General features: G+C 66.1%; 3 protein-coding genes and 1 long non-coding RNA gene across 6 annotated transcripts; 1 reads left to right on the top strand and 3 right to left on the bottom strand.

The window, feature by feature from the left end:
* Positions 1–2,091: 2,091 nt before the first annotated feature.
* On the bottom strand, positions 2,092–4,326 carry LOC119864598. Its single transcript, XR_005374473.1, has 2 exons — positions 4,085–4,326; positions 2,092–2,312 (listed from the first exon to the last, which is right to left on the bottom strand). It is a non-coding gene; the product is annotated as an uncharacterized LOC119864598 (long non-coding RNA).
* A 251-nt stretch (positions 4,327–4,577) lies between these two features.
* On the top strand, positions 4,578–7,238 carry OAZ1 (ornithine decarboxylase antizyme 1). Its single transcript, NM_001127234.1, is given in 5 exon segments — positions 4,578–4,789; positions 5,635–5,780; positions 6,062–6,234; positions 6,431–6,516; positions 6,670–7,238. Coding segments are annotated over 5 exon segments (684 nt in total). The 5' UTR covers positions 4,578–4,643; the 3' UTR covers positions 6,804–7,238.
* Positions 7,239–8,493: 1,255 nt separating this feature from the next.
* Positions 8,494–12,812, bottom strand: PEAK3 (PEAK family member 3). 3 transcript variants are annotated; one of them, XM_038567898.1, is made up of 4 exons: positions 12,679–12,812; positions 12,209–12,485; positions 11,239–11,783; positions 8,494–9,780 (listed from the first exon to the last, which is right to left on the bottom strand). In XM_038567898.1, the coding sequence occupies exons 2-4, from the start codon at positions 12,288–12,290 to the stop codon at positions 8,998–9,000; spliced, it is 1,410 nt and encodes a 469-aa protein (XP_038423826.1). In that variant the 5' UTR covers positions 12,291–12,485; positions 12,679–12,812; the 3' UTR covers positions 8,494–8,997. The 3 variants fall into 3 exon arrangements, with proteins under 3 accessions (XP_038423826.1, XP_038423827.1, XP_038423828.1); XM_038567899.1 differs by having other exon boundaries at positions 12,209–12,340; positions 12,679–12,791; XM_038567900.1 differs by having other exon boundaries at positions 12,209–12,480; positions 12,679–12,767.
* A 3,242-nt stretch (positions 12,813–16,054) lies between these two features.
* On the bottom strand, positions 16,055–20,376 carry LINGO3 (leucine rich repeat and Ig domain containing 3). Its single transcript, XM_038565346.1, has one exon. The coding sequence runs from the start codon at positions 20,374–20,376 to the stop codon at positions 18,598–18,600; it is 1,779 nt and encodes a 592-aa protein (XP_038421274.1). The 3' UTR covers positions 16,055–18,597.
* Positions 20,377–23,950: the final 3,574 nt, after the last annotated feature.

Genomic DNA, 23,950 nt, shown 5'->3' with positions numbered 1-23,950 from the left:
CCGCTGCTCGCTCCCGGGAAGGGCCAGGCCAGACGTGACAGGACGAGGCTGAGCTCCTTCTTTTCTTACTTTTCTTACTTTATTATGGGAATTGCCAGATGCGCAGAACAGTCGAGGAACTTCTGCCGCGGACCCCCCCACCCCCGCCCACCCAGCCCTGTGTCCGCGGCTCCGTCTCACTTTCTAAATTTTGTTTTAAAGGTGGATGTCGGGGATCCCTGGGGGGCTCAGCACTTGAGCACCTGCCTTCAGCCCAGGGCGTGATCCTGGGGTCCCGGGATCCAGTCCTGCGTCGGGGTCCCCGCAGGGAGCCTGCTTGTCCCTCTGCCTGTGTCTCCACTTCTCTCTCTCTCTCATGAATAAATACATAAAATCTTTAAAAAAATAAAATAAAGGCGGATGTAAAGATTGAAACACTTCGGCATGAACTAGGGATCCCCGCGCTTGGCTGAAGTCCACATGGTCACACGTCACCCGTGGCTGAGCCTGAGCCGGGGCTCCCTTCACTCCACGTGGGAGCCCCCCGGGGCCCTGTGACAGGTCACCACCACTTTAGTGGCTTCAAACCACAGGGATCTGATGGTTCTGGGCTCGGAAGTCCTGAAACCCAGGCGCGAGCAGGACTGGTCACCCCTTCATCCCCCCAGGGCCCCAGGAGGACCCGCTCCTAACCCCCCACCTTCCAGAGGCATCAGCTCCATGGTCTGTGGTCCCTCCTCCGTCCTCACCGTCAGTAGCGCAGGGTCTGCCCGTCTCTGGGGCTCCCACCCTCTCGGGAGGACCTGGTGAGACACCGGGCCCCCGGGAACCCCGGGTCACCCCCACCCTGGGGCCTTCACTTGCTCCCCTCTGCAAGACCATGTGAGGTGACACATCCTAGAAGTCCTCCCTGACACCCCTCTTTCCTACTCTGCGGTCTGGGGGAGTCCGTCACCTCTCACGGATGCCTGTTCCAGCAAGGCCAGCCTGATGGGACTCTCGGTCCCCAGCAAGCCCAGCCCGGGCAGGCGGCCCTGAGCCCCGGTGCTGACCCTCAGCCTCTTCCCCCTCCCCGCCGTGGTCCTCGGAGACGGGACGCGTCCTTCCTCACAGACGCAGCATCTGCAGCTGTACCCGCAGCGGTGCTGTGGTTGGCACGACGGGGGCAGCTGTGGCATCGAGCGCTAGGGACCAGAGGTGACCGGGCCCCAGACCTGCCCGGCCTGCCTGGGCAGAGTGGGGACGTGTTCCTGCCCGAGGACCTGGACACCAGTGCCCGGGATCCCGCAGCCGGATGAGATCTGGAAACATTCGGACCCAGCCTCGGCGCCTACGGTCCCGGTGGAGGCGGGGGCCTCAGTCCCCTCCCGGCACCCACAGCCGGTAGCACGGCCACAAATGTCCCTCCTGCCTCCCCGGGCAGAGGGAGTGCCCCCAGACCCGGGGCCCACCGTTCCGAAGAGGACAAGGGACACTAGGGCTGCTGCTCTCACATCCCTGCCCTGCACTGGGCGCCCTCGGATGCCCTGCCCTACCTGACCCCCCACGCGCCCCCTTTTCTCTCTGATCTCTGCTTTTCTGCAAGCTGCTGAAACTCGTTTTTTACTAAGAGGCTATGCTTTTCCCCCCTTTCCACCCACAAGGATTCCAAACTAAAGAGCACTCGGGCCAGCAACCTGCAATGCCTGTCATCGAAGAAGGGACCCTCTTGGGTTTCTGGCGGGACATCTCACCCCACCAGGTTCCTCCGGGGGGCGGGCCCCACATGCTCTCCAACCCACCAGCGCTGGGGGGCAGCTGTGACCTCTGTCGCTTTCTGACCTCATGGGGGGTAAACACCACATGACCACGTGACCAGCGGCAGCTCTGGATTCTGGATTCTTGGCCCAGAATCACTGGTCTGTGCCAAATGCTGGGGAGCCATCAAGACGCAAAACCCCCGCAAAACAACGCATTTCGCAACCCGGAGAAGCCCGGGGCCTACGTTATAAGGAAGACGACAATCCTACAAGTAGTGAGGACAAGGAAGCAGCACCCTGGGGTGGGGGCCCGCAGGGAGCCTTCCCCGTGAGACCGGGCGCCTCTGCGCCACGATTCAAAACCATCGGAAAGTTAAGAATTCACTTGCTTTTACTTTGCACCACGAGCTGCAGTTGTAAACAAAGTCAGGGATTCAGGGATCCCTGGGTGGCGCAGCGGTTTGGCGCCTGCCTTTGGCCCAGGGCGCGGTCCTGGATATCCGGGATCGAGTCCCACGTCGGGCTCCCGGAGTATGGAGCCTGCTTCTCCCTCTGCCTGTGTCTCTGCCTCTCTCCTTCTCTCTCACTGTGTGCCTATCATAAATAAATAAATAAGTAAATAAATAAAAAAAAAAAATCAAAGTCAGGGATTCAATATTCTTTCCCAGGAACATTCCCGGGTTGCCCCCCGCCCTGGGCTCTTGAGTCTGCGGAGTTTTCCCAGTGTACACACGGAACCGTAGGTAAGACCCTGTACTTGGAAGTAGCAGCGGTGATGAGGGGCGCGCCCCCCGCGAGGGGATTCCGAGACACACAGGGACTCGGCCGTGTTTGCAGACTTAGCTTCTGAGGGTTTTGCAATCATTCAAGGTCCTTTTGGGGAAAGTGTGTGTCTCTAGCCCAAGTGGACACAGCAGATTGAGATAAACGAGATAAAAACGAGGCGGGAGTTGTGACAACAAAAAACCATACAGGAGTTGCCTCAGATCTACAGGCTCCCAGCCTTGGTGCCCGGAATGTAAACCCAGAGAGGAAGCGGGTCCTGGTCGGTGGGTGCGGGGTCGGCGGGCTTCGCTCGGCCTTCAAGGGCTGGGACTCCTGCCCGAGGGGGCTGCGTCCACCAGGGGAGGGTCCGCGTCCACGGGGGAGGGTCCGCGTCCACCCGGGGAGGGTCCGCGTCCACCGGGGAGGGTCCGCGTCCACCCGGGGAGGGTCCGCGTCCACCCGGGGAGGGTCCGCGTCCACGGGGGAGGGTCCGCGTCCACCGGGGAGGGTCCGCGTCCACGGGGGAGGGTCCGCGTCCACCCGGGGAGGGTCCGCGTCCACGGGGGAGGGTCCGCGTCCATCGGGGAGGGTCCGCGTCCACCGGGGAGGGTCCGCGTCCACGGGGGAGGGTCCGCGTCCACCCGGGGAGGGTCCGCGTCCACGGGGGAGGGTCCGCGTCCATCGGGGAGGGTCCGCGTCCACCGGGGAGGGTCCGCGTCCACCCGGGGAGGGTCCGCGTCCATGGGGGAGGGTCCGCGTCCACGGGGGAGGGTCCGCGTCCACCCGGGGAGGGTCCGCGTCCATGGGGGAGGGTCCGAGTCCACCCGGGGAGGGTCCACGTCCACGGGGGAGGGTCCGCGTCCACCCGGGGAGGGTCCGCGTCCACCGGGGAGGGTCCTCGTCCACCCGGGGAGGGTCCGCGTCCACGGGGGAGGGTCCGCGTCCACCGGGGAGGGTCCGCGTCCACGGGGGAGGGTCCGCGTCCACCCGGGGAGGGTCCGCGTCCACGGGGGAGGGTCCGCGTCCATCGGGGAGGGTCCGCGTCCACGGGGGAGGGTCCGCGTCCACGGGGGAGGGTCCACGTCCACCCGGGGAGGGTCCGCGTCCACCGGGGAGGGTCCTCGTCCACCCGGGGAGGGTCCGCGTCCACGGGGGAGGGTCCGCGTCCACCGGGGAGGGTCCGCGTCCACGGGGGAGGGTCCGCGTCCACCCGGGGAGGGTCCGCGTCCACGGGGGAGGGTCCGCGTCCATCGGGGAGGGTCCGCGTCCACGGGGGAGGGTCCGCGTCCACGGGGGAGGGTCCACGTCCACCCGGGGAGGGTCCGCGTCCACCCGGGGAGGGTCCGCGTCCACCGGGGAGGGTCCGCGTCCACGGGGGAGGGTCCACGTCCACCCGGGGAGGGTCCACGTCCACCCGGGGAGGGTCCGCGTCCACGGGGGAGGGTCCGCGTCCACCGGGGAGGGTCCGCGTCCACGGGGGAGGGTCCGCGTCCACCGGGGAGGGTCCGCGTCCACCCGGAGAAGGTCCGCGTCCACCGGGGAGGGTCCGCGTTCCTCTGCGAGCAGGAGGGTGGTTGGCTAAGCCCGGACGCGACACGCACGATTTCACTAACTCCGCGTATCCTCCGTACAGAACCTCCTCCCCGCAGAGGGGGGCCCTGGGACCCCTGCCCGCGAATACGGGGCCTCTGTCGCCCCCGGCCTCCCGGGGGGGGGGTCCCGCTGGGGACAGGGACCTTGGCGACAGTGACAGGGCCACGGCGCAGACGCGGCCCCCGCCAGGCCCCGAAAGCCCGCGGAGCCCCCGGGCCCGGCTGATGGGGGCGGGGCGCGCGTCCGGTTCCCGACGCCACGGCGCCCCGCCCCCCGCGCGCCCGCGGAGCGAAGCCAGGCGGGCGGGGCGGGGCCCCCGAGGCCACGCCCCACTCGGCCCCATCCACCAATCGGACGCCGAGGGGGGCGGGCACGCCTGCATTTCCCGGGGGGCCCGAGGCCCCGCCCCCTCGCGCGGCCTCGTTCCAGGCGGCGTGGGGGCGTGGCCCGGGCGCGGCGCCTATAAAGGCGGGCGGCGGCGGCGGCGCCATTTTGCGAACGGCGAGCAGCGGCGGCGGCGCGGAGAAGCGCAGCGGAGGTTTTCTGGTTTCGGACCCCAGCGGCCGGATGGTGAAATCCTCCCTGCAGCGGATCCTCAACAGCCACTGCTTCGCCAGAGAGAAGGAAGGGGATAAACCCAGCGCCACCGTCCACGCCGCCCGCGCCATGCCGCTCCTCAGCCTGCACAGCCGCGGAGGCCGCAGCAGCGAGAGGTGAGCGCCCCGCCCCCGCCCGAAGCTTCCAGAAGGGCCGCGGCGCAGGCCCGCGGGGAGCCGGCCGCGGAGGTGCCGGGGCGGGGCGGGCGGGCGGCCACGGTCCGGCGGCGCCTCGGGGGCCCGGCGGGGGGGCCGAGGCCGAGTCGGGTCGGGGGTCGGGGGTCGGCCGCGGGCGCGGAGGGAGCGGCGCCCCGAGACCCCCGAGGACGCGCGGAGCCCGGGGCGCCACGTAGGCGGCGGCGGGGCCTTCCTGGGGGGCCGCCCCCCCCACCCCCCCCGCGGGCTCCGGGCCCCGCGCTCCCCGACGACGCGCGCCTGCGGCAGGTGCCCGGGTCCCCGGCGGGCGGGGACGCGGCGCTGGGCCCGGAGACGACGGGCCGGCCTGGGGGGGCCCCGGCGCGAGCCGTGCAAAATGGAGGCGGCTTCGGGGCCTGTTTACACTGCGCAGCAAATGGCTGCTGGCGCTGCCGAGCGCGCCGATTGTGAAAACCTCCCTCGGGGCCGCGTCTGTCGCGATGACGCAACCCCGAGGCCGCGGGGAGGGCGCGGGAGGGGCGCCGCAGGCGAGGGAGGCCCGCGAGGCCGGGAGGCCGGGGCCGCTGTCCCCCGAGCGGGCGCCGGGCTGCGGGGGGAGAAGGGGAAGTCCGCGCGGGCGGAGTGGGAAAGGGAAGTGGCTGCGAGCACCGGAGGGGTCGGCGCGGCGGTGAGGGCGGGGGGCAGGGCGGCGCTGGCCGGGGCCCTGACAGGCGGAAGCGGCGGGGCCCCGGTGTAAACAGCCGCCCGTGGGGGGCGCGGGGGGCTCCGGGGGCGCCTCCCCGGGCTGAGCGCCCCGTTTCTCGCAGTTCCAGGGTGTCTCCTCACTGCTGTAGTAACCTGGGTCCAGGGCCTCGGTGGTGCTCCTGATGTCCCTCACCCACCCCTGAAGATCCCAGGTGGGCGAGGGAATAGTCAGAGGGATCACAATCTTTCAGCTAATTTATTTTACTCTGTAAGTAACCCCCGTTTCTGGCTGCGGTGGGGGTGGGGGTGTCGGGGCGCGCACCTGTGTGCACCTGCCTTTCAGCCCCAGGGCTTTAACTCCACTGCAGGGTCGGGGGCGCCCGCTGAGGTCTGGACGTGGCCGGAGACCCCTTCCCGCGTCCAGACAGCAGTGCGCTGGGTGCGGGGATGGGCGGTTCTCTCATTCCTTTTCTGGGTTTTGCAAAAGTGTCGGCTGTGGGGAGACTTGGCAGGTGTCTGGGGTGCGGATAGAGCGCTCTCCTCCTGCAGGATAATCGGCTGAATGTAACAGAGGAACTAACGTCTAACAGCAAGACGAGGATTCTGAACGTCCAGACCAGGCTCACGGGCTCCAAACACATTAACTGGAGAGCGGTGCTGAGCGGCGGCTGCCTCTACATCGAGATCCCAGGCGGCGCCCTGCCCGAGGGCAGCAAGGACAGGTGAGGGCGGGGCTGGGGTGGAGCTGGGCTGCCCGCCTGGTCGCGGGGTGTGGGGGGGTTTCTTTCTGCACACTGAGCAGCGGTTCCTGGGGGACTCTGACCCTGGGGGTAGGGGCGCTGTGTGCTCCCTGGGAATGAGGCGGGGGGGGGGGGCGGTGTCCCTGGCGGGCAGGTGGGGCTGACGGTGGCCCTTCAGCTTCGCAGTTCTTCTCGAGTTCGCGGAGGAGCAGCTGCACGCCGCCCACGTCTTCATTTGCTTCCATAAGAACCGCGATGACAGAGGTAGGGGCTGCAGAGGGGAGGGCTGGACCCTGAGTGGCGGAGCCTTGGGGTGCCGGGCACGGGGCGCACAGGGCTCGGCCACAGGTGCCAGGCAGGCGCAGAGCCCAGGGTCCCGCAGGCCCTGCGGCTGCTCTGACTGCCTTTTCTCCGCAGCCGCCTTGCTCCGGACCTTCAGCTTTTTGGGCTTTGAGATTGTGAGACCGGGGCATCCCCTTGTCCCCAAGAGACCCGACGCTTGCTTCATGGCCTACACGTTTGAGAGAGAGTCTTCGGGAGAGGAGGAGTAGTGGCAGTGCCGCCTGCGGCCCTTGTGCTCTGCCGCCGCCGGAGCCCTGGACCGCGGTCCCTTTGCCTGTCGTGCTTTGTGCGGGTGGCGGACCGACGGCTGTGCTGGGGGCGCCGACGGCAGGCCTGCTCATCTCTGCTGGGTTTGTCCGCATGTTGTAATTGTGCAAATAAACGCTCACTCCAAATTAGCGGTATATTTCTTGAAGTTTAATATTGTGTTTGTGATACTGAAGTATTTGCTTTAATTCTAAATAAAAGTTTATATTTTACTTTTTTATTGCTGGTTTAAGATGATTCCGATTGTCCCTGTATTTGGAGGAGGAGTTTCTTATTTGAAGGCTCTTGGAAATCTTAGGTCTCTTACCTTGAAAAGATAGGTGTTAATCTACCCTTCTAGTGCTCTGAAAACTGAATAAAAGTGATGACACCTCCAAGACTGTGTTGGCTCAGTGGTGTTGCCCCGGCCCCCCGACCCCACCCCGGGGGGGCTGCAGAGCTTGGGGGCGGGGGGATGTCCTGAGCTTCCTGACCCCCTCACTTCTCACTTCTGACCCTGCCTCGTTTTCCCAGCAGTCCTTGGTCCTTTCCAGGGGTGGGGGTGGAGCGTGGCTCCGGGTGTCAGGCTGCCCCGCCCGAACCTGGGCCTCCTGCTCCCCTGCTCTGGCGTCTCTGGTGCCCTTATCTGGGAGGGCCAGATAAGGCTGCTGGCAGAGTTCCCTCTGCTTGCCCTGGGCCACGACCTGTGCCCCAGGCCTGCTGCCTGGGACTTGTGTGGGGTGTCTGGTCCTGCGCCCCCGCTTTAGCACCTGTGTAGACCCCGTGTGCACAGCGGCCCCTGGGGAGGGCCTTGTGGGGCAGTGCTGGGACAGGAGCTCCAGCAAGGGCCACAGCTGGAGGGTGGGCTGGGGTCAGGGGCCCCCTAAGGCTACGTTGGGCAGGGCCGCAGCGCCACCTGCTGGCCACATCTGGGCGCGTGGCCAGAGGTTCACACCCAGGCCTGGGCTGGGTGGGGGTGGGAAAGGGCATCTTCTATGGGGCAGGAAAAGAACCCATAGGGATTGGGGAGTATCGTGCTGGGGCGGGATGTTGCCTGAGGACGGGGCCAGCCTTCAAAGTCCGAAGACGCAGAGCTGCACAACCCCCCAGCCTGGGGGGGAGTCAAGGCTGGACAAAGGGCTTTGGAGTTGGGGTATTGAAGGATGACTAGGAGTGTGAAGCCCACGAGGAGAGGGGAGGGTGCTCCTCCGCAGGTCAGGAGGCTCCGAGGGTGGGCAGTGTGGCCGGCGGGGTTGGCCGGGGCTTGGGGAGCCTGGGGAGGAGCCCACTGTATCCTGGGTACTAAGGAGCCAGGGGGGATGTTTGAGCAGCCCAGGAACCTGTCATACCTGCGGGCTAACCTGACGGGGGCGGGGAAGTGAGGGCCGTGACTGGAGGCCCCAGGCAGGCGCAGTGGCACCCCCCAGGGCTCGTGTGTTCCTCCGCGGTGTAAACGAGGCCCTGTTCTGTCCCTCTGGTTCCCCCGTGCGTCGTCCTTGCCGGTTTATGCCGCCATCCCGTGTGCGCGTCGACACCCCCCTGGCTTCCGCCCTCGGGAACCCACAGCCTGGAGGGGAGGTGGTCAGGTGGCGGCCCCCCAGGTGCTGACAGGTGCTGGGGGCGGGGGCGGGCGACAGGAGGCGGAGCCACGGGGCCCAGGAGCGGCAAGTTTATTTGCTTGGACAGAAGAGCCACGCGAAGGCCTGGCGGCTGCACAGAACCAAGCTTCACAGAAGGGCAGCGAGGAGGCCGCGGAGGGTGGAGCGCGGGGAAGCGAGGCCACGCTCGGGCGTCTCAGGTCCTAGGAGCGTCCCCTACCCCCGGGACCCCAAGCAGGTCCTGACAAGGATGCGCTCAGAATGACCGGCACCTGCAGCACAAGGGGTGCTCCGGGGCCAGACACGGAGGCCGCGTCCACCTTCTCGGGAGGACGGTGCACACGGGAGTCCAGCGCGGCCAGCGCAGCCTCACGCCTGCTGGAAGGTCCTGGCATCGGAAAGCCTCGGGACACGCCGGGCCCGCTCTCCTGGGGAGGCCTTGGGCCTAAGTCCCCGGTGTAGAAGCGGGAGTGGGGGCGCTGGAGAGGAGGTGCCCTCATGCCGGCCCCGTCTGGAAGAGGCTGTCCGCTCGCTTGGGGAGGGCCTGTCCGTCGGGGTGTCAGTCCCACAGCAGCGCCAGGGCGCGGCCCACAGAGGCCTCGGTGGCCTCAGCCAGGTACTCACAGCACAGCCAGTCCTCCAGGCCCGGCGCCTCCCCGGCCGAGGCCCGCTCCGCCAGGTGCAGCACGAGCAGCGCGCGGCGCACCTGCAGCCACGGCCCCAGCGGGGCTCCCTGGCGGTGCAGCTCGGGCCCGGGCCCCCAGAGCAGCGCCTGCAGCGCACCCCGCGCCTGGGCGGCCGAGGGCCGGGAGCGGCCCAGCCGCGCCGCCAGAGCCTCCAGGCCCGCAGCCAAGGGGGAGGCGCAGGGCTCCGCGGGGCCGAGTAGGGCGCGGAGCAGGCGGCCCAGCTGCAGCGCGTGGGCGCCCGGGGGGCCCGGGGGCCGAGGGCGGACGCGGCCAAAGTCGGCCAGCAGCAGGCGCGGGGGCCCGGCGGCCGCACAGCCTCGGGGCGCCACCAGCAGCAGGTTCTCAGGCCGCAGCTCGGCCAGGGCGGCGCCCCGCGCCTCCAGGTGCTCCAGGGCTGACGTCAGCTGCAGCAGCAGCACGGCCACCACCCAGGGGAACTCCTCGGGCCGCTGCCGCCTGCCCGCCTCCTCCAGCCATTGCGTCACCGTGAGCTCGGGCACCTCGGCCGCCAGCACCACCGGGCCTCTCCAGGGCACGTCGGGCAGCGCGCCCTCGGGCACCGGGCCGCACAGGCCCTGCAGGTTGAAGTGCGGGGCGAGCGAGGCCTGCAGCTCCAGGCCCCAGGGGTGGGGCTCCTCCGCTCCGGGCTTGGACACCTGAGGGGCAAAGGGGGGGCCATCAGGGCCTGACCACGGGGAGCCCGCCCAGCGCCACCCGCCCCCGCGGCGCTTCGGGAGCCCAGTGGCCGCGTGGCCTCCAGGAGTTAGATGTTCATTCGGATGCCTGTCGCCGTGTCGCCGGCGCGATTTCAAGGAAAGCCGCGCTGAGGAGCATGGTGTTCGGGGGTCAAAATGCTGCCTGCCAGAGGCGCCGGGGACAGGGCAGCTCAGGTGCCACGGCCGGCCTGTCCAGTAGGATTACGACCCAGGCCACCGTGTAATTAAACATTTCCAGTAGCCACATGTGGAAATTGATAAGAAGTGTGAACATGATTTTCTTTTTTTTTTTTTTAAGATTTTATTTATTTATTCATGAGAGACACAGAGAGAGAGAGGCAGAGACACAGGCAGAGGGAGAAGCAGGCTCCATGCAGGGAGCCCGATGCGGGACTCAATCCAGGGTCTCCAGGATCACGCCCTGGGCTGAAGGCAGGCTCTAAACCGCTGCGCCACCCAGGGATCCCTTCTTTTTTTTTTTAACATAATTTTCATACTCTGTTTTATTTGACCCCATATACCTAATAGGTTACCATGCAACGGTTGTGGGCGTAGATAAAAGCTATCCCTGAGATGTTTTACGTTAGGGTTATTTTTTGACACTAATAGATTAGTCTTCGAGACCCAGGAATAGTCGACGGTCAGGGCACATCTCAGTTGGAACCAGCCCTGTATCGAGTGCTCAGAAGTGACCCCGGCCAGCGACTGCCCTTCTGGACAGTGAAGCTCCTTCTAGAAGGTCAGGGGAGCATCAGCTCTGGGAATTACATTAGAACCACCTGGGGAGGGTAGCCCTGGTGGTGCAGCGGTTTAGTGCCCCCTGCAGCCCGGGGCGTGATCCTGGAGACCCGGGACCGAGTCCCACATCGGGCTCCTTGCATGGAACCTGCTTCTCTCTGCCTGTCTCTGCCTCTCTCTCCCTCTCTGTCTTTCATGAATAAATAAAAATAAAATATTTTTTTTTAAAGTGGAAGGATGTTATGACAAATATGGTGATAGTTGCACCGTAAAGTCAGTGTGGCGATTGGGTGGGTAAAGGCGCCTTGAAGTCAGCGGGGCTCAGGGCGCCCAGATGACATGTGGACGGTCGCAGGGTAGTTAAGTGGTGGCGGTCAGCTGGCTGCGGCGGGTGAGCTCGGGGGCCGCCTGGCGCCGCCACGGTTCACTGCAGAACGGGTTAAAGTGCGGATTCCTGGGCTCCTGGGAGGCGTGTGGGGTTGGGATGCGCAGGCGCTTCGCGTGTCCACGGCCCCACGCTTCAGACACGTGGTTCCGGGGCCGAGCGTGTTAGTTGGCGTTAGTTGCAGAGTAAGCGGGTAGGCCAAGCTGCAGCGCCCCGTTAGCCCAAGCTGGGAAACTGGGGAGGCGCCCAAGGAGGCGGGCGGTGGCGGGGCTCACCTTGGCGGCCAGCATGTGCCACGCCTCGTCGCCCACCCGCACCATGCGGTAGTAGAGGGCGTCCCCGCTCTCCACGCAAGGCGAGCGGTCCAGGAGCCGGAAGCCGTGGCCGGGTTGGCAGGGGCCCGGGTGGCCCCCCAGCAGCCGGGCCCGGAGCCGAGCCCGCACCGCGCGGACCCCCTCCAGCTGCCGCGCCTCCAGCATGGTGCGCATGGCCTCGGGCCGGTGCAGGTCGTACCAGGGGGCGCCCAGCGAGGTGTCCAGGGAGCCGAAGCGCGGCTCTGCAGGGGGACAGGCTGGCCAAGCTTTGTCACTGGCCGCCTGGCTCTCGTCCACACTGTGGGACCCCAGGAAAGGCCTCCGAGGCTGCCCAGCCGGAGCCGGGGCAGGGCTGGTGCTGGGGACCCTGTGCATGGGCAGGGAGCGGGTCCTGCACAGCGTCTTCTTGGGCAGGGGCGGGGGCAGGGGCTGCGGGTCGGTCGGGGGGGGCCCAGGTGCCCGGGGACGGCAGGCCTTGGAGGGCAGCAGCTGGGCGCGGACCTCACCTGCGGGGAGGAGCACGGAAGGGGGTGAGGACCCTAGCACGGCCCCAGGCACCCGTCTCCACCCCTCGGCCGGGACTGCCCGGTCTGCAGAGTGAAGAGAATGCTAGTGGCCCGCGCCCCACGGGCTACGGAGGCCGCCCCCAATTCACAGAGGAGGGGACAGGAGTGATGCATCAGAGGCCGAGAAGTGTCCGGCCCACGCCCGGCAACCCCGGGTCCCTGCGTGGCGCTGGCCACCTGACCACACCTCTGTGAACTCTGGCTTCCTCATTTTTACACGCCATCATCCCAGCTTTTTTCCCCTTTTTAGCAGCGTTTTATGAAAGGTGGGGAACTGGCCGCTAGAAGGGAGCTCAGCTGCCCTCAGGCAGAGGGTCCCCCTGCCCCGCCGTCCCGCGTCCCCCAGCCGGGCCCCGGGGGCTCACCGAGGTTGCTGTAGGTGGGCTGAGTCGGCCAGGTGGGGGCGTCAGGCCCGGGGGTCCCAGTCGGTGGCTCGGGGCTGCTCATGCTGGCCGGCGTAGGGGCACGCACGTGGGGGTGGTGAGCAGGGCGGGGACCTAGGCACGAGTGGGGGACAGTCTCCGTCTGCTTCCCACCCTTGACCCGCTGGAGCCCTGGGTCGGCCCGTCGCCCTCTCTGGGCTCCCTTCCAGGCAGGGGAGGCAGGGAAGTCACCCCTCAACCTTTCAGGAAGGACCCTGTGCTTTTGTGACGTGGACAGAACAGAATGTCGAGGGTGAGGGTGGACCATGGGGGGTGGGGGGGCAGGACGGCACCCAGGGACCCGCGCAGGGGCACCTCCTTCCCAGAGCTCAGCAGCTGGGGCCCCCGCCCTGCCCACCCTCCAGGTGCTGCCTCTGCCCACTCCCAGCCCCAGCACCCCCCGGGGGCCCTACCTGCAGGACTGGAGTGACCAGGGTGGGGGGTCCTCCGGGGAGCTGCCGCCTGGGGCCTGCCAGGCTGACCTGTGGCCCGCGGCCGCCCGGAAGCACCGTGCAACCGTCAGACCGCAGGGAGGGGGGTGCTCGCTGCATCACTTCCCCCCGCCTGCCCGCAGAGGACGCCTCCCTCGAAGATGGGAAGGGCATTCCAGGCAGAGGGCTCGCCGCCCGCCGCGGCCCTTGAGCTGGGGCGGGGGCTGTGACACGGGGACAGTCCCAGAGGTAACACCGGGGGGGGTCGGGGGGAGCCTCCGCATGCTGGGCTCCCCCCGGGGCCAGGGCAGGGAGCCCCGGGCACGCTGGGCAGCGAGACCACCACCAGGGCGCCTCTTTCCTGCGTGGCTTTCGTGGCTTTCCTTCCCCCTCTGCGGGGGGCGGGGATCGGAGAAGCCCCGGAGCCCGCTGCCCGCCGCCCGCCGCCCTCGCCGCCCCCCACCCACCGGGGCCTCCTGTGCCCTGGGACGTTGGTAGACGACAATTGCCACACGTGGAAAAGCAAGGACGGTGCACATCCAGGGGCCCCGACGCCCGCGCTCCAGCTGTGTCTGGGCTGGAGGCTCGCCAGGCCGGGCCGGGCCGAGGGCGTGAGGGGCGCCCCAGCTCCGAAGGGAGAAGCAGGAGCCGCCCGTGTGCACGGTCGCAGCGGCACGTTTGCATCGTAGCTGCAGCGTGTTTGGGGCTGGATTTCCCTCCCTGTGCCCCCTCTTTCCCTTCGGGGCGCTGAGCCCAGAGAGGGTAGGGAATCCATGCGCGGTCGCACAGCCGGCCCAGGCATGGTGACAGGTCCTGGGGCTGGTCGCGGGGCGCTCCGTGCCCACCAGGCCCTGGGCAGGGGGAAGCAGGTTAAGCCACTTTGTGAACGTCTCCCACACCCCCCGCCCCCACCCTCCGGCCACATTTTGGGCAAAACTGACCTGCTGACCCCGTGGCGTTTCCAGCATGCGGTTCCCTAACTTGATCCCGTATCTTCTGTTTTCGGGTGTTCAGCTCCCCGAAAGGATAGAATTGACGCTCTCCAGCCTTAATCGGCAGGGCGCCCCATGCCTGGGTGGGTTTGGAGCCACGCGACGGGAGGCAGGGTGCGGGTTCCCAGAGGAGGGACGGATTCCACAAACCCCAGGCCCCAGGCGGGGCGGCAGGTGCCGGGACACGGCCTCCTCGCCGCCCACACGCCTGCTGGCCGCCGCCCTCGCTCTTCCCGTCGTGAGGCCCTTGGGGCCGCCCAGCCAGCTCCTGGCTCTGCCCGCGGTTGGCGGGGACGCATGCAGGGCAGGCACCCGGGCTCGGAATGGAAGGCGAGGCCAGAACACCCCACTCCGTGATCAAGGTAAAGGGCCTTTTCGTGTGATCTTTAGGGAACCTTGTTGGCTAACCGCGGCCGCGGGCCGCCCGGCTCTTTTTGTAAATGAAGTTTTATTAGAACCGGGCCGGGCAGGGTCATGGCAGGGCAGATCCTATTTTTTATTTAAAAGATGGGGGATCCCTGGGTGGCGCAGCGGTTTGGTGCCTGCCTTTGGCCCAGGGCGTGATCCTGGAGACTCGGGATCGAATCCCACGTCGGGCTCCCGGTGCATGGAGCCTGCTTCTCCCTCTGCCTATGTCTCTGCCTTTCTCTCTCTCTCTCTCTGTGACTATCATAAATAAAATAAAATAATTTTTAAAAAATAAATAAATAAATAAAAGATGGATGTTGGGCAGCCTCGGTGGCTCAGCGGTTTAGCGCCGCCTTCAGTCCAGGGCGTGATCCTGCAGTCCTGGGATCGAGTCCCGCATCGGGCTCCCGGCACGGAGCCTGCTTCTCCCTCTGCCTGTGTCTCTGCCTCTCTCTCTGTGTCTCTCATAAATAAATAAATAAAAATCTTTTAAAAAAGAAATAAAATAAAAGATGGATATTTTGTTCATTGTGGATCTGGGACGTGAATTAATTTTGTTTATGGAACGTTGACCTGGATGGCTGAGCTCTGGGCGTCCGCTCAGATTTTGTGCCTGCAGTGAGGGCCTCACTGCCTCCCGCCCCCCCAGCCTGGTCCCAGCCTGGCTGTGGTGGCCACGTGGCCAAGCGGGGGGTGGGGTGGGGTCCAGGCTGGGACCAGGGTGACACCTCCAGGGACTTCTGCACCCAGGATGAGGCAGGATGGTGGGCGGGTGGCGCGTGGGGAGCCCCCACCTGCCTCGAGGTGGCCTGGCCCCATATCTCCCAGGGGCCTCTGCGGGAGGGGAGAGCAGAGTGCACAGCTCACACCCGCTGGGCACCCCGCCGAGGCTCAGGAAGGGGACCGCCTCCCTCTCCGTGGGGACCGGGCATCAACGTGGGAGTCGCCCTGGGGCCCCGGGGGGTGGGCACCAGTCCCGCTGACCCACTGTAGACTTCCGAGCTCCAGAACTGTCAGGTAGTAAATCTCAGTTGTTTTAAACCATTAAGTTTCGTTACCGGAGTCACGGTGCGCGGCCCGGGGTCTCCCTGGAGGCGCGGAAACCCGGTCTGTGCCGCGGAGGAGCGTGGTGCGCGGCCACAGCTGGAGGACGCTGCACACCACTCCCGCTCCATCCCGCAGGGGACATCGAGGCAGGGATCTTCAGCGGCCACCCCCACCCCCACCTCCGGGCCGGGTGTGCCGACTGGACCCGTGTCCTGTGTTTCAGGGGGGACCCCATGGACACCCTCTGAGCAGCACCTCCTTGGTTTGGGTCCTTGGTTTGGAAGGAGGACCCCTCAGCCCCACCCCAAGCACAAGACGGGATTCAGGAAATCCTGGGCCTTGTACCTGGTTTGAACCAGGGAAGGCTCCTCCTGCCTTTGTTGTGGGAGGACCAGAGCCGGGGAGGCTCCTGGGATGGTGTAGAGATTATGCAAATAAGTAAATAAATCTTAAAGAAAAAAAAAAAAAGCTGCCTTTGAGCCTCCAGAAGCAGGGAGACTGCTGGGACCCCCCCCCCCACCCGCCGCCTGGAGTGGGGTGGGGAAGGACAGCGGGGAGACCCCACCTCCCCTCGGCTGGGGACTCTGGGCACATGCCCTCCATCCCCTGACCCCCCCGCTTTGCCCATCTGTAAAGTGAGATCCTAAGAGGCCCCAGCGCTCAGGCTGTCACCTGTGGGGAAGGAGTTAACACAAGAGCCGGGAACGGCACTCAGAACAGCATGGGCGCTCCCGACATGCCACCTGTCAGGCCATCACCGCAAGTCCTTCTGCCCCCACCTGCCCCCTCTCCCCGGTGACTCAGGGCCAGCGCTGGGGCTGGAGTCAGACGGCCCCCTGCCCCCCACAGCCCCACTCCTCCCGTAAGAATTAACAACAACCATTTGAAGTCTGTTATTAAATTGGCTTCATTTTTATTGGATTCCAACCAAATACAGCAGGAGGGGCCTGGGGGGGTCCTGGTTCATGTCGGGATGGGGGTGGTCGGGGGGGTGGGAGATCCCAATACGCTGCCGTTCTGCAGGTCCCAACGCTGCTGAGAACACGCTCCTCCCGTCGCTGATGATGCTAAAGGCACTTGGATGTCATTTTGAGGGGCCCTTGGGGTTGTCATGGCAACCAAGGTCAGGAGGATGTAAAGGGAGAAAACCAATCGGTTCTGCCCAACTCGGGTGGAGTCTGGGGTCGCCGGACGCCCCGTTCGGCCGTCGCCACGTCCCGCCACGAGTGGGGCCAAGGCAGGGGCGGCAGCTGCATGCTGTGGGAGCAGGACCAGCTGCGCAGCCCCGAGAACTTCGGCCTGAAGCCTGTGCTCCGAGCCCCCAGGGCTGACCCGGCTTCCTCTCTGGCTCATCTTGCAAAGACCTTGAAGGATCCAGGATCCAAGTCCACCACCAAGCCCGCCACGGGCCTGGGCTCCCCGTATGTGCAGCAGTGCCTTTGACCTGGGGCCTGTTTTACAGAGGAGGACGCCAGGGGGGTCCGGGGGGTCTTCGGCCCCGGCTAAGTGCACACCTGGGCGGGGAACAGACCTGGTTTCCTGCCTTCCTACAGGTCCTTAAGAATACAGTCCTAGGGGCAGCCCGGGTGGCGCAGTGGTTTAGCGCCGCCTTCAGCCCAGGGCGTGATCCTGGAGACTCGGGATCGAGTCCCACGTCGGGCTCCCTGCATGGAGCCTGCTTCTCCCTCTGCCTGTGTCTCTGCCCCCTTCTCTCTTTCTCTGGTCTCTCATATATAAATAAATAAAATCTTAAAAAAAAATACAGTCCTAACCTCCTGGTGGATGGCCCACCCCCTACTAGTCAAGGGCTCCCACCCACACTATTTCCTGTGCCCCTTCCTCCAGTGATGGTCAGTCATCTGGCCCAAGTGGAGGGTGGGGGGCAGTCATCAGCCTGGGAGAGGCAGGGTCACGGATGGACCCTGTCTGGTGTCTGAGGATTTCTGTAAAACGTCAGCTGTGGTTGCTTACCCCTAGTGACGGGGGAACTCACTACCTGAAGGGTAACAGGGCAGTGACCTCAGGGAAGTTCTTTCTTAACCCGAGCTTCTGTGTGCCCGGCCCTAGTTCTTGCCACCTGCTCCCCAGAGCCCAGGTCCAGACCCCCTGCAGCTTGCACCCCGCCCCGGTCTTGTTCTCCCTTGCTGCCCTGTTAGTGCACTGAACAGGACCCCCGGGAAACCCCCCACACTCCCTGGCCTCTGTCTCCACATGCACAGTGGGTCACAGGGCTGGGCACGGCAGGGCTGTACCGGGGCGCATCTGAGGCTGGCTCGGGGGTGTGACTGAAGGTCACTCCACCTGCCTTGCTGGAGGGGGGACACCCCAGTAACCATGCTTCTGAGCCGGGGCCAGGGCGGCTGCCCCTCCGGTGTGGCGTGGGCAGAGGAAGGGAGTGGCAGCTTTTGGGGGTGGTGGGGAAGTGGGGATGATGGCTTCTCCTAGTGGGTAGCCCGCCCTGCTGGGCCAGTGGGTCCTGGGGGGAGCCTGGGGGCGGGGCATGGGCTGGCATGCCGTGTGCTGGGCCCCCAGGGGGCATCACCTCCTTGGGAAGACCTCAGTCCAGCCCCTGAGATACCCCTAGAGATGGCCAGTGGAGCAGGAGCTGGGCTTGAGCTCCGTGTGTCTCAGGTGTGATCTGTGCATGTCCCAGGTATGAGCTGTTTGTCCCCGGTGTGAGCTGTGCTCTCACGAGAGCCCTGGGTCCCCACGGTGAGCCCTGCAGCTTGGGGCACATGTTTAGCGTCAGCTGGGTCTAAGCTGTGTGTGTCTCGAGTGTGAACTGAATGTCCCGAGTGTGAGCTGGGTATGTCCCGGGTGTGAGCTGTGTGTTTCAGCTGTGGTCTGTGTGTCCCAGGTGTGAGCTGGGTGTGTCCTGAGTGTGAGTGGGTATGTCTCAGGTGTGAGTTGTGCTCTCACGAGAGCCCTGCACGCTTCAGGTGAGGTCTGCAGCCTGGGGCACCTGTTTAGGGTCAGCCGGGTGGAGATGTGTGTGTTCTGTTTTGGAGCTGTGTGTCCAAGAGTGTGTCCTGGGTGTGACCACCTGTGTGCTGGATGTGAGGTGTGACCAGTGCAGGCTTTCGCGTGCCTCCCCTGGGGGCTGGGCGGCCCCCCACGTCCTGGATGCAGACCTCCGTCCCCGGGTGCACGCTGTGTGTGTGTGTGTGTGTGCGCCACGCCCCAGCCACGGGGTGCGAACCCCCCACAGTGAGGGCTCTGGGGTCTCTGAACTCGCACCATACTCCCACCGCACTCAGCTCAGCGACCACAGCAGGGGCAGGAAGACACGGTGAAACTTTTAGAAAATGCTTGAGAAACTATGCAAAAGATGCGTCCTGATGAAAAAACAGCCCCGTGCTTGGGTCTCTACAAAAAAAGGGGACGTTCGGCCGGGAGCGGCGCGGCCTCTGGGAGACGCACAGGTGCCCATCGGCCGGCGGTGGTGGGCGCGGGGTCAGATCATCTTCATGGTGAACTTGCGGGCGCCCCCCTGGCCGGTGGCGGCGGCGGGCCCGTCCACCTTGCGGAAGGAGTACTCCACCGAGAAGTTGTTCTTGTGCTGCCCGCGGCCGCGGCTCCACACGAAGAGCAGCAGGAAGCAGAAGAGGACGACGCCCAGGAAGGTGATGCAGCCCATGGCGGTGGACACCAGGATGGTGGTGAGGTCCAGCGGGAAGCGCACGGCCGCCTGCGTCTCGTTGCGGCCCTCGCTCGGGGTCCGGTTGGCGGCCGGCTCGGGCCGCACGGTCAGCGTGGCGAAGTAGGTGTCGTTGCCGCCCGCATTGCTGGCCACGCACGTGTAGGTGCCGCTGTCCTGCGGGCGCGCGCCCTGGATCTCCAGCGTGCCCCCGGGCAGCACCCGCGTGCGCCCCGCGCTGGAGGCGGTCACCGCGCGGTGCCGCGGCGTCACCCAGGCCACGGTGGGCGCCGGCTCGCCCTCGGCGCGGCACTGGAAGCGCACGTCGTCGCCCGCGGCCGCCGTGACGCGCTGCAGCCGCCGCTCGCGGATCTTGGGTTTGCGGCACACGAAGTACTCGAAGAGCACCGAGTCGGGCAGGTTGCGCAGCGCGTCGCCGCGGACCTCGGCCGGGGTGGCGCAGGCCGGCAGCCGCCCGTCGAAGTTGAGGGTCTTGCGGCGCTGCACGATCCACAGCAGGCGGCAGTCGCAGGCCAGCGGGTTCCCGTCCACGCGCAGCGTCTCCAGCGTGTTGACCGAGTGGAAGGTGTTCTCCTCCAGCGTGGACAGCAGGTTGTTGGAGAGGTTGAGCAGACGGATCTGCCGCAGCCCCAGGAAGGCCTGCGGCTCCACCACCGCCAGCAGGGCGCCCGCCAGGTGCAGCTCGCGCAGGCGCACCAGGTCTCGGAAGGAGCCGCGCGGCACCGTGCTGATGGGGTTGTGCGACAGGTTGAGGCAGGTGAGGTGGGCCTGGTGGCGGAGCGCGGCCGCGGGCACGGCCGTGATGTTGGTGTGTGTGACGGACAGCGAGGTCAGGTTGAGGCCCTGCAGGCTGCCCGCGGCCACCTCCTCCAGCAGTGGCCAGTTGTCGATCTCGAGGTGCAGCAGGCCCGGGAGCCTGCGGAAGTTCTGGTCCTCCAGGGCGGCGATGGCCAGGTGCCGCAGCCGCAGCGCGCCCAGGCCGCGCAGGTGGCCCAGGGACTCGCCCGACAGCGCCGTCAGGTTGCAGCGCTCCAGGGTCAGCTCCTCGAGCGCCAGCAGCCCCGCGAAGGCCCGGCGCGAGATGAACACCAGGTGGTTGTCGCCCACCTCCAGCCGGCGGAGGCTGCGCAGGTCCTGGAAGGTGTAGTCCAGCAGGATGACCAGCTTGTTCTCGCTCAGGTCCAGCAGCGTGAGGTTGTCCAGGCGTGTGAAGACCCCGGGCGGGATGAGCTTGAGCAGGTTCCCGCGCAGCCGCAGGACGCGCAGGCGCGGCAGGTTGGCGAAGGCGCCCGGCTCCACGTGCGCGATCACGTTCTCGCTCAGGTCCAGCTCCTCCAGCAGCGGCAGGGCGGCCAGGTCGCCGGGGTTCAGGCAGCGGATGCGGTTGCGGCTGAGCTCCAGCAGGCGCGTCTCGGCCGGGATGCCGTCGGGCACGGCGGTCAGCCGGCGCCGGGGACAGGCCACCGCGCGTGTCTGCGCCGTGCACTCGCAGCGGGCCGGGCAGCCGCCGGCGGGGGGCGGGGCCGCGGGCAGGAGCAGGAGCTGCAGGCTCAGGACGCACAGCCAGCAGGTCATGGTGCGGAGCCTGGGCCTAGGGCCGCGCCACCATCCTCGTGGGCACCTGCGGTGGGGGGCAGCGTTAGCACCGGGGCCGCCGCCCGGCCCGCCCGGGCCGCTTGGCAGTGCGCGCAGGACGCATCTATCCCCCGAGGGCCCCCAGTCCCGCCCCGGGGCGCGTGCACCCTAGAGACCTGGACGCTCGCCCGCGCAAAGGCCTGGACACCCAGGTTCACCGCGGAGGCATGCCTAATGGCTGGAAAGTGGAAACTGCCCAAACGTGCATCCAAAGGACACACGCATGTCCACCACCCACGGGCACGTCCCTCCGGCACCAAGAGCAGCGATGCGCCCACACGCGTAGGACCCTGAGGCCACCACGGGCAGGGAGGGAACCAGACACAGGAGGCCCCACGTTGTGACACGTCCAGGATGGGCTCGTCCATGGACAGGAAGGGGCCCGTGGGGGCACGGGGCTGGGCAGGCTAGTGGGCGTGACCGCTGATGGGGACAGGGCTTTTTTGGGTCTGAGAATGTTCTGGAACCACGCAGGGCTGATAGTTACACAACCCTGCGAATACACTAACAGCCCCTGAGATGTACACTTTAAAAGGGCAAATTCTATGTTACGTGAACTTGATCTCACTTAAAAAAAACCACAAGAGAGAGTGTTTATTGAACTGGAGGAGAACTTTACAATCACAGCGTACAATGTGGGGTCCGAGCCCTCCCAAACATGGATGAAGTGCCTCCTGTCGGCCCGGCTCTCAATACACAGGAGCGCAGGCAGCCGTAGACCCTGCCCTCCTGCGGCTGGCTACATCCTCTCGGTGGGGACAGGGCTGGTCCAAATATTCCCCCTGGCCAGCCCCCCACCCCCCGCACCCCGCCCCGAGGCCTCACCGGGTCCCGCACCCATCTTGCCCTCTCTCCGTTCCCTGTTTGTGTGTCTGCACCGGGCCAACCACCACATGAGACCATGACCTAGCTCAGAGCCCTGGTCACGGTCTCCTCCCAGGGGCCGTAACCTCTCCAAGCCAAGCCCGTGGTCTCCATGGCCTGACCTCCGCAGAGCCTGGAAGTCAGGGTGGAAGGAGGCGCAGCTGCAGACCGGGGACGGTGACGTTTGAGCAGAAGGTAAGGCCACGTGAACACAGAGGCCGGCACTGAGCTGACGTGTCTATAAGCCGGGGAACACCGGGGGTTGTGCGGAGCCACCAAAAGCTGGGAGAGGTAGAGAGGATCCTCCCTGGAGCCTTCGGAGGGGACGTGGCCCTGCAGGGCCTGGTTTCAGACTTCTGATGTCCACAGCGGGGAGAGAATCGATTTCTGTCGCCTTAAGCCACTTGGTTTGTGGTGTTTTGTTGTGATGCTCACAGGAGGCCAACGCAGACCCGGAGGATGGCCAGGGGAGCGTCCGTGGCGTCTGGGGAAGGGAGCTCCGGGCTGGGGAACAGCCAGTGCAAAGGCTCTGAGCAGGAGTGAGAGCCGGCCTCGGGGGTGGGTGGCCAGATGGCGTGTGGCATGGACGGTCCTTGGGCCTGCTGGTACCCCCCCCCCCGCCTCCTTATTCCTCCCTCCACTGCTGGGCTGCAGCCCTGGTCCTGGGGGTGCAGGTGGGGGTGCGGGTGCGGACGGTGCAGCCAGACAGCAGCTGGAGGGGGCCGCCCACTAGCCGGCCATTTCCAGCACCTTAGCAGCTGCAGCCCCCCCAGCACCTGCCGGGGCCCACGAGCCCTGTTCCCGCGGGGACTCAGGCCATAGGCCCTCATCTGCTGAACATCTGTGCGGCCCGCTCCCGCCGTCCGGGACGCCGTGGGGAAGGAGCACCCACGGGGCCCCGAGGGCCCGCTTGCTTAATGCCGGAGATGAATTATGTAACCGGGGGGTGGGGAGGTGGGGGTGAATGCACTTTGCAGGACCCATCCGGTTCAGACAAGGTCGCAGGCGTCAGGTGGCCCTCAGCCACTCGCCGGTTGTTTTGACACAAAGGGGAGGCGTGGACGCAGAAGCACAGGGCAGGGGCCACGCGACGGCGGGTTGGAGGGTGCTGCTGGGGGCCGCAGGCAGCGAGGAGCAGCAGCAGCCACGGGGAGCCGGAGGACGTGAGGAAGGACCCGTCCCCAGAGACGTGAGGGGGAGCAGAGCCCTGCGGACCCTTGAACTTGGACTTCTGGCCGCCAGGACACGGTGGAATACGTCCCCGTGTATTCAAGCCGCTGCCTCTGTGCGGCCCTGTGACGGCTTCAGTGAGCAGCCGTGTGTCCTCGGCACGAGCGCGTGCAGGGGGCACACGGGCAGGGACGGGCAGCCTGGCTGCGGGGTCATCTGAAACCGAGAAAAACTGGCGCTAACCCGCCTACGTGGCCATCTGCAGGGGGTCGGCCGAATTCCGGGTCGCGTCCTGCTTCGGAGTCAAGGAGATGCGCGGGTGTCGGTAGAGGAAGACGGCGGAGGTCCGGTTATAAGGAGGGAAAATGGGACTAACCTAAGTGCTCATCAGGAGGGGATTAAAAAAAAAAACCCGTAATCCCTGGTCGCCATGGAATCTAGGAGATTTGAATGTACCCCCAAGGAAAGACCGCAGAGATGCAGTTAGGGGTTAAAAAATAATAATAAAACAAAATAAGATAAATCCGGATTGCCGGACAGCTACAATCCTATTTATGGCAAAATAAAATGAAACGGAACACCGGACTGGACTCTACATTGGGGCAGGCACATAAGTACGTGTGCAGGTGCCCCCCCCCGCCCCACACATGCCTGGGAATTCACGTAGCACACGGAACAGCCCCGCGAGCGAGCGGTGGTCAGCTGGGGCACAGGACGGGGGCGGAGCTGTCCCTAATTCTGACCCGGGCATCGCGGGGACACCAGCCCTTCCCCAGAGGCAAACTTCCTTCCGAGGCTGTGTTTCTAGGTCACGCTCCCCGCGCTGCTGCCCTTGCCCAGCACACGGACAGGCTGCGTCCCAGGAGGGGACAGGAGGGCCGAGGCGGGCGGCCCCCTGTTCGGCCGCCCATCTCACGTGTCTGGAAACCTCCTCCCTTCAACGTGTCCCTGGCCCTGAGGTTCGTCCCAGGTCCCTGGCCAGCCTGCGTGTTCCCTGTGGTCGAGGGGTAACCGTCCTCTCCCCACCCCAGGAACTGGGGTCAGGGCCTCGACAGCCAGATTCGGAGGGAGCTGGGGCCTCTCCGGCTTTGCTCCGAGTAGGGGGCGGGCGGCATGGGCCAGCCCCCAAACCCAGGCTCCTTGTGGGGACAGAGCTGCCTGGTCGGTTCTTTCTGGAGCAGAGAATTCCCCCCCTACTATATAATTAGGTCCCCAAGGCCCAGCACGACCTGCTCCATCCCCTCCCTGCCCCCCCCCCCCCCCCCCCCCCCCCCCCCCCCCCCGCCTTCTCTCGCCCTCACCCACTCTGTTCCAGACACCAGGCCTCCTGGCTGTTCCTCCCACGCGCTCGTCCAGGTCTTGCCCCAGGGCCTTTGCATGTGATGTTCCCTCTGCCCAGAACACCTTCCCCGCATGACTCCCTCCCCGACTCCATCGGAGTCTCGTCCCGTGTCACTTCCCTGGTGACTCTCTGTACTAC

This window comes from Canis lupus, chromosome 20 (assembly GCF_011100685.1).
Source record: "Canis lupus familiaris isolate Mischka breed German Shepherd chromosome 20, alternate assembly UU_Cfam_GSD_1.0, whole genome shotgun sequence".
Classification (NCBI taxonomy): domain Eukaryota; kingdom Metazoa; phylum Chordata; class Mammalia; order Carnivora; family Canidae; genus Canis; species Canis lupus.
The sequence above is the reverse complement of the archived record's forward strand: the minus strand, read 5'-3'. Positions and strand labels throughout refer to the sequence as shown.

Bases quoted from the DNA above. Each gene is read 5' to 3' on its own strand.
- LINGO3 (XM_038565346.1), bottom strand. From the start codon at position 20,376: ATGACCTGCTGGCTGTGCGTCCTGAGCCTGCAGCTCCTGCTCCTGCCC.
- PEAK3 (XM_038567898.1), bottom strand. From the start codon at position 12,290: ATGAGCAGCCCCGAGCCACCGACTGGGACCCCCGGGCCTGACGCCCCC. The intron at 11,784-12,208 runs GTGAGCCCCCGG...TCCTCCCCGCAG, and splicing joins GCCCACCTACAGCAACCTCG to GTGAGGTCCGCGCCCAGCTG. The intron at 9,781-11,238 runs GTGAGCCCCGCC...TTTGCCCCTCAG, and splicing joins GGCACATGCTGGCCGCCAAG to GTGTCCAAGCCCGGAGCGGA.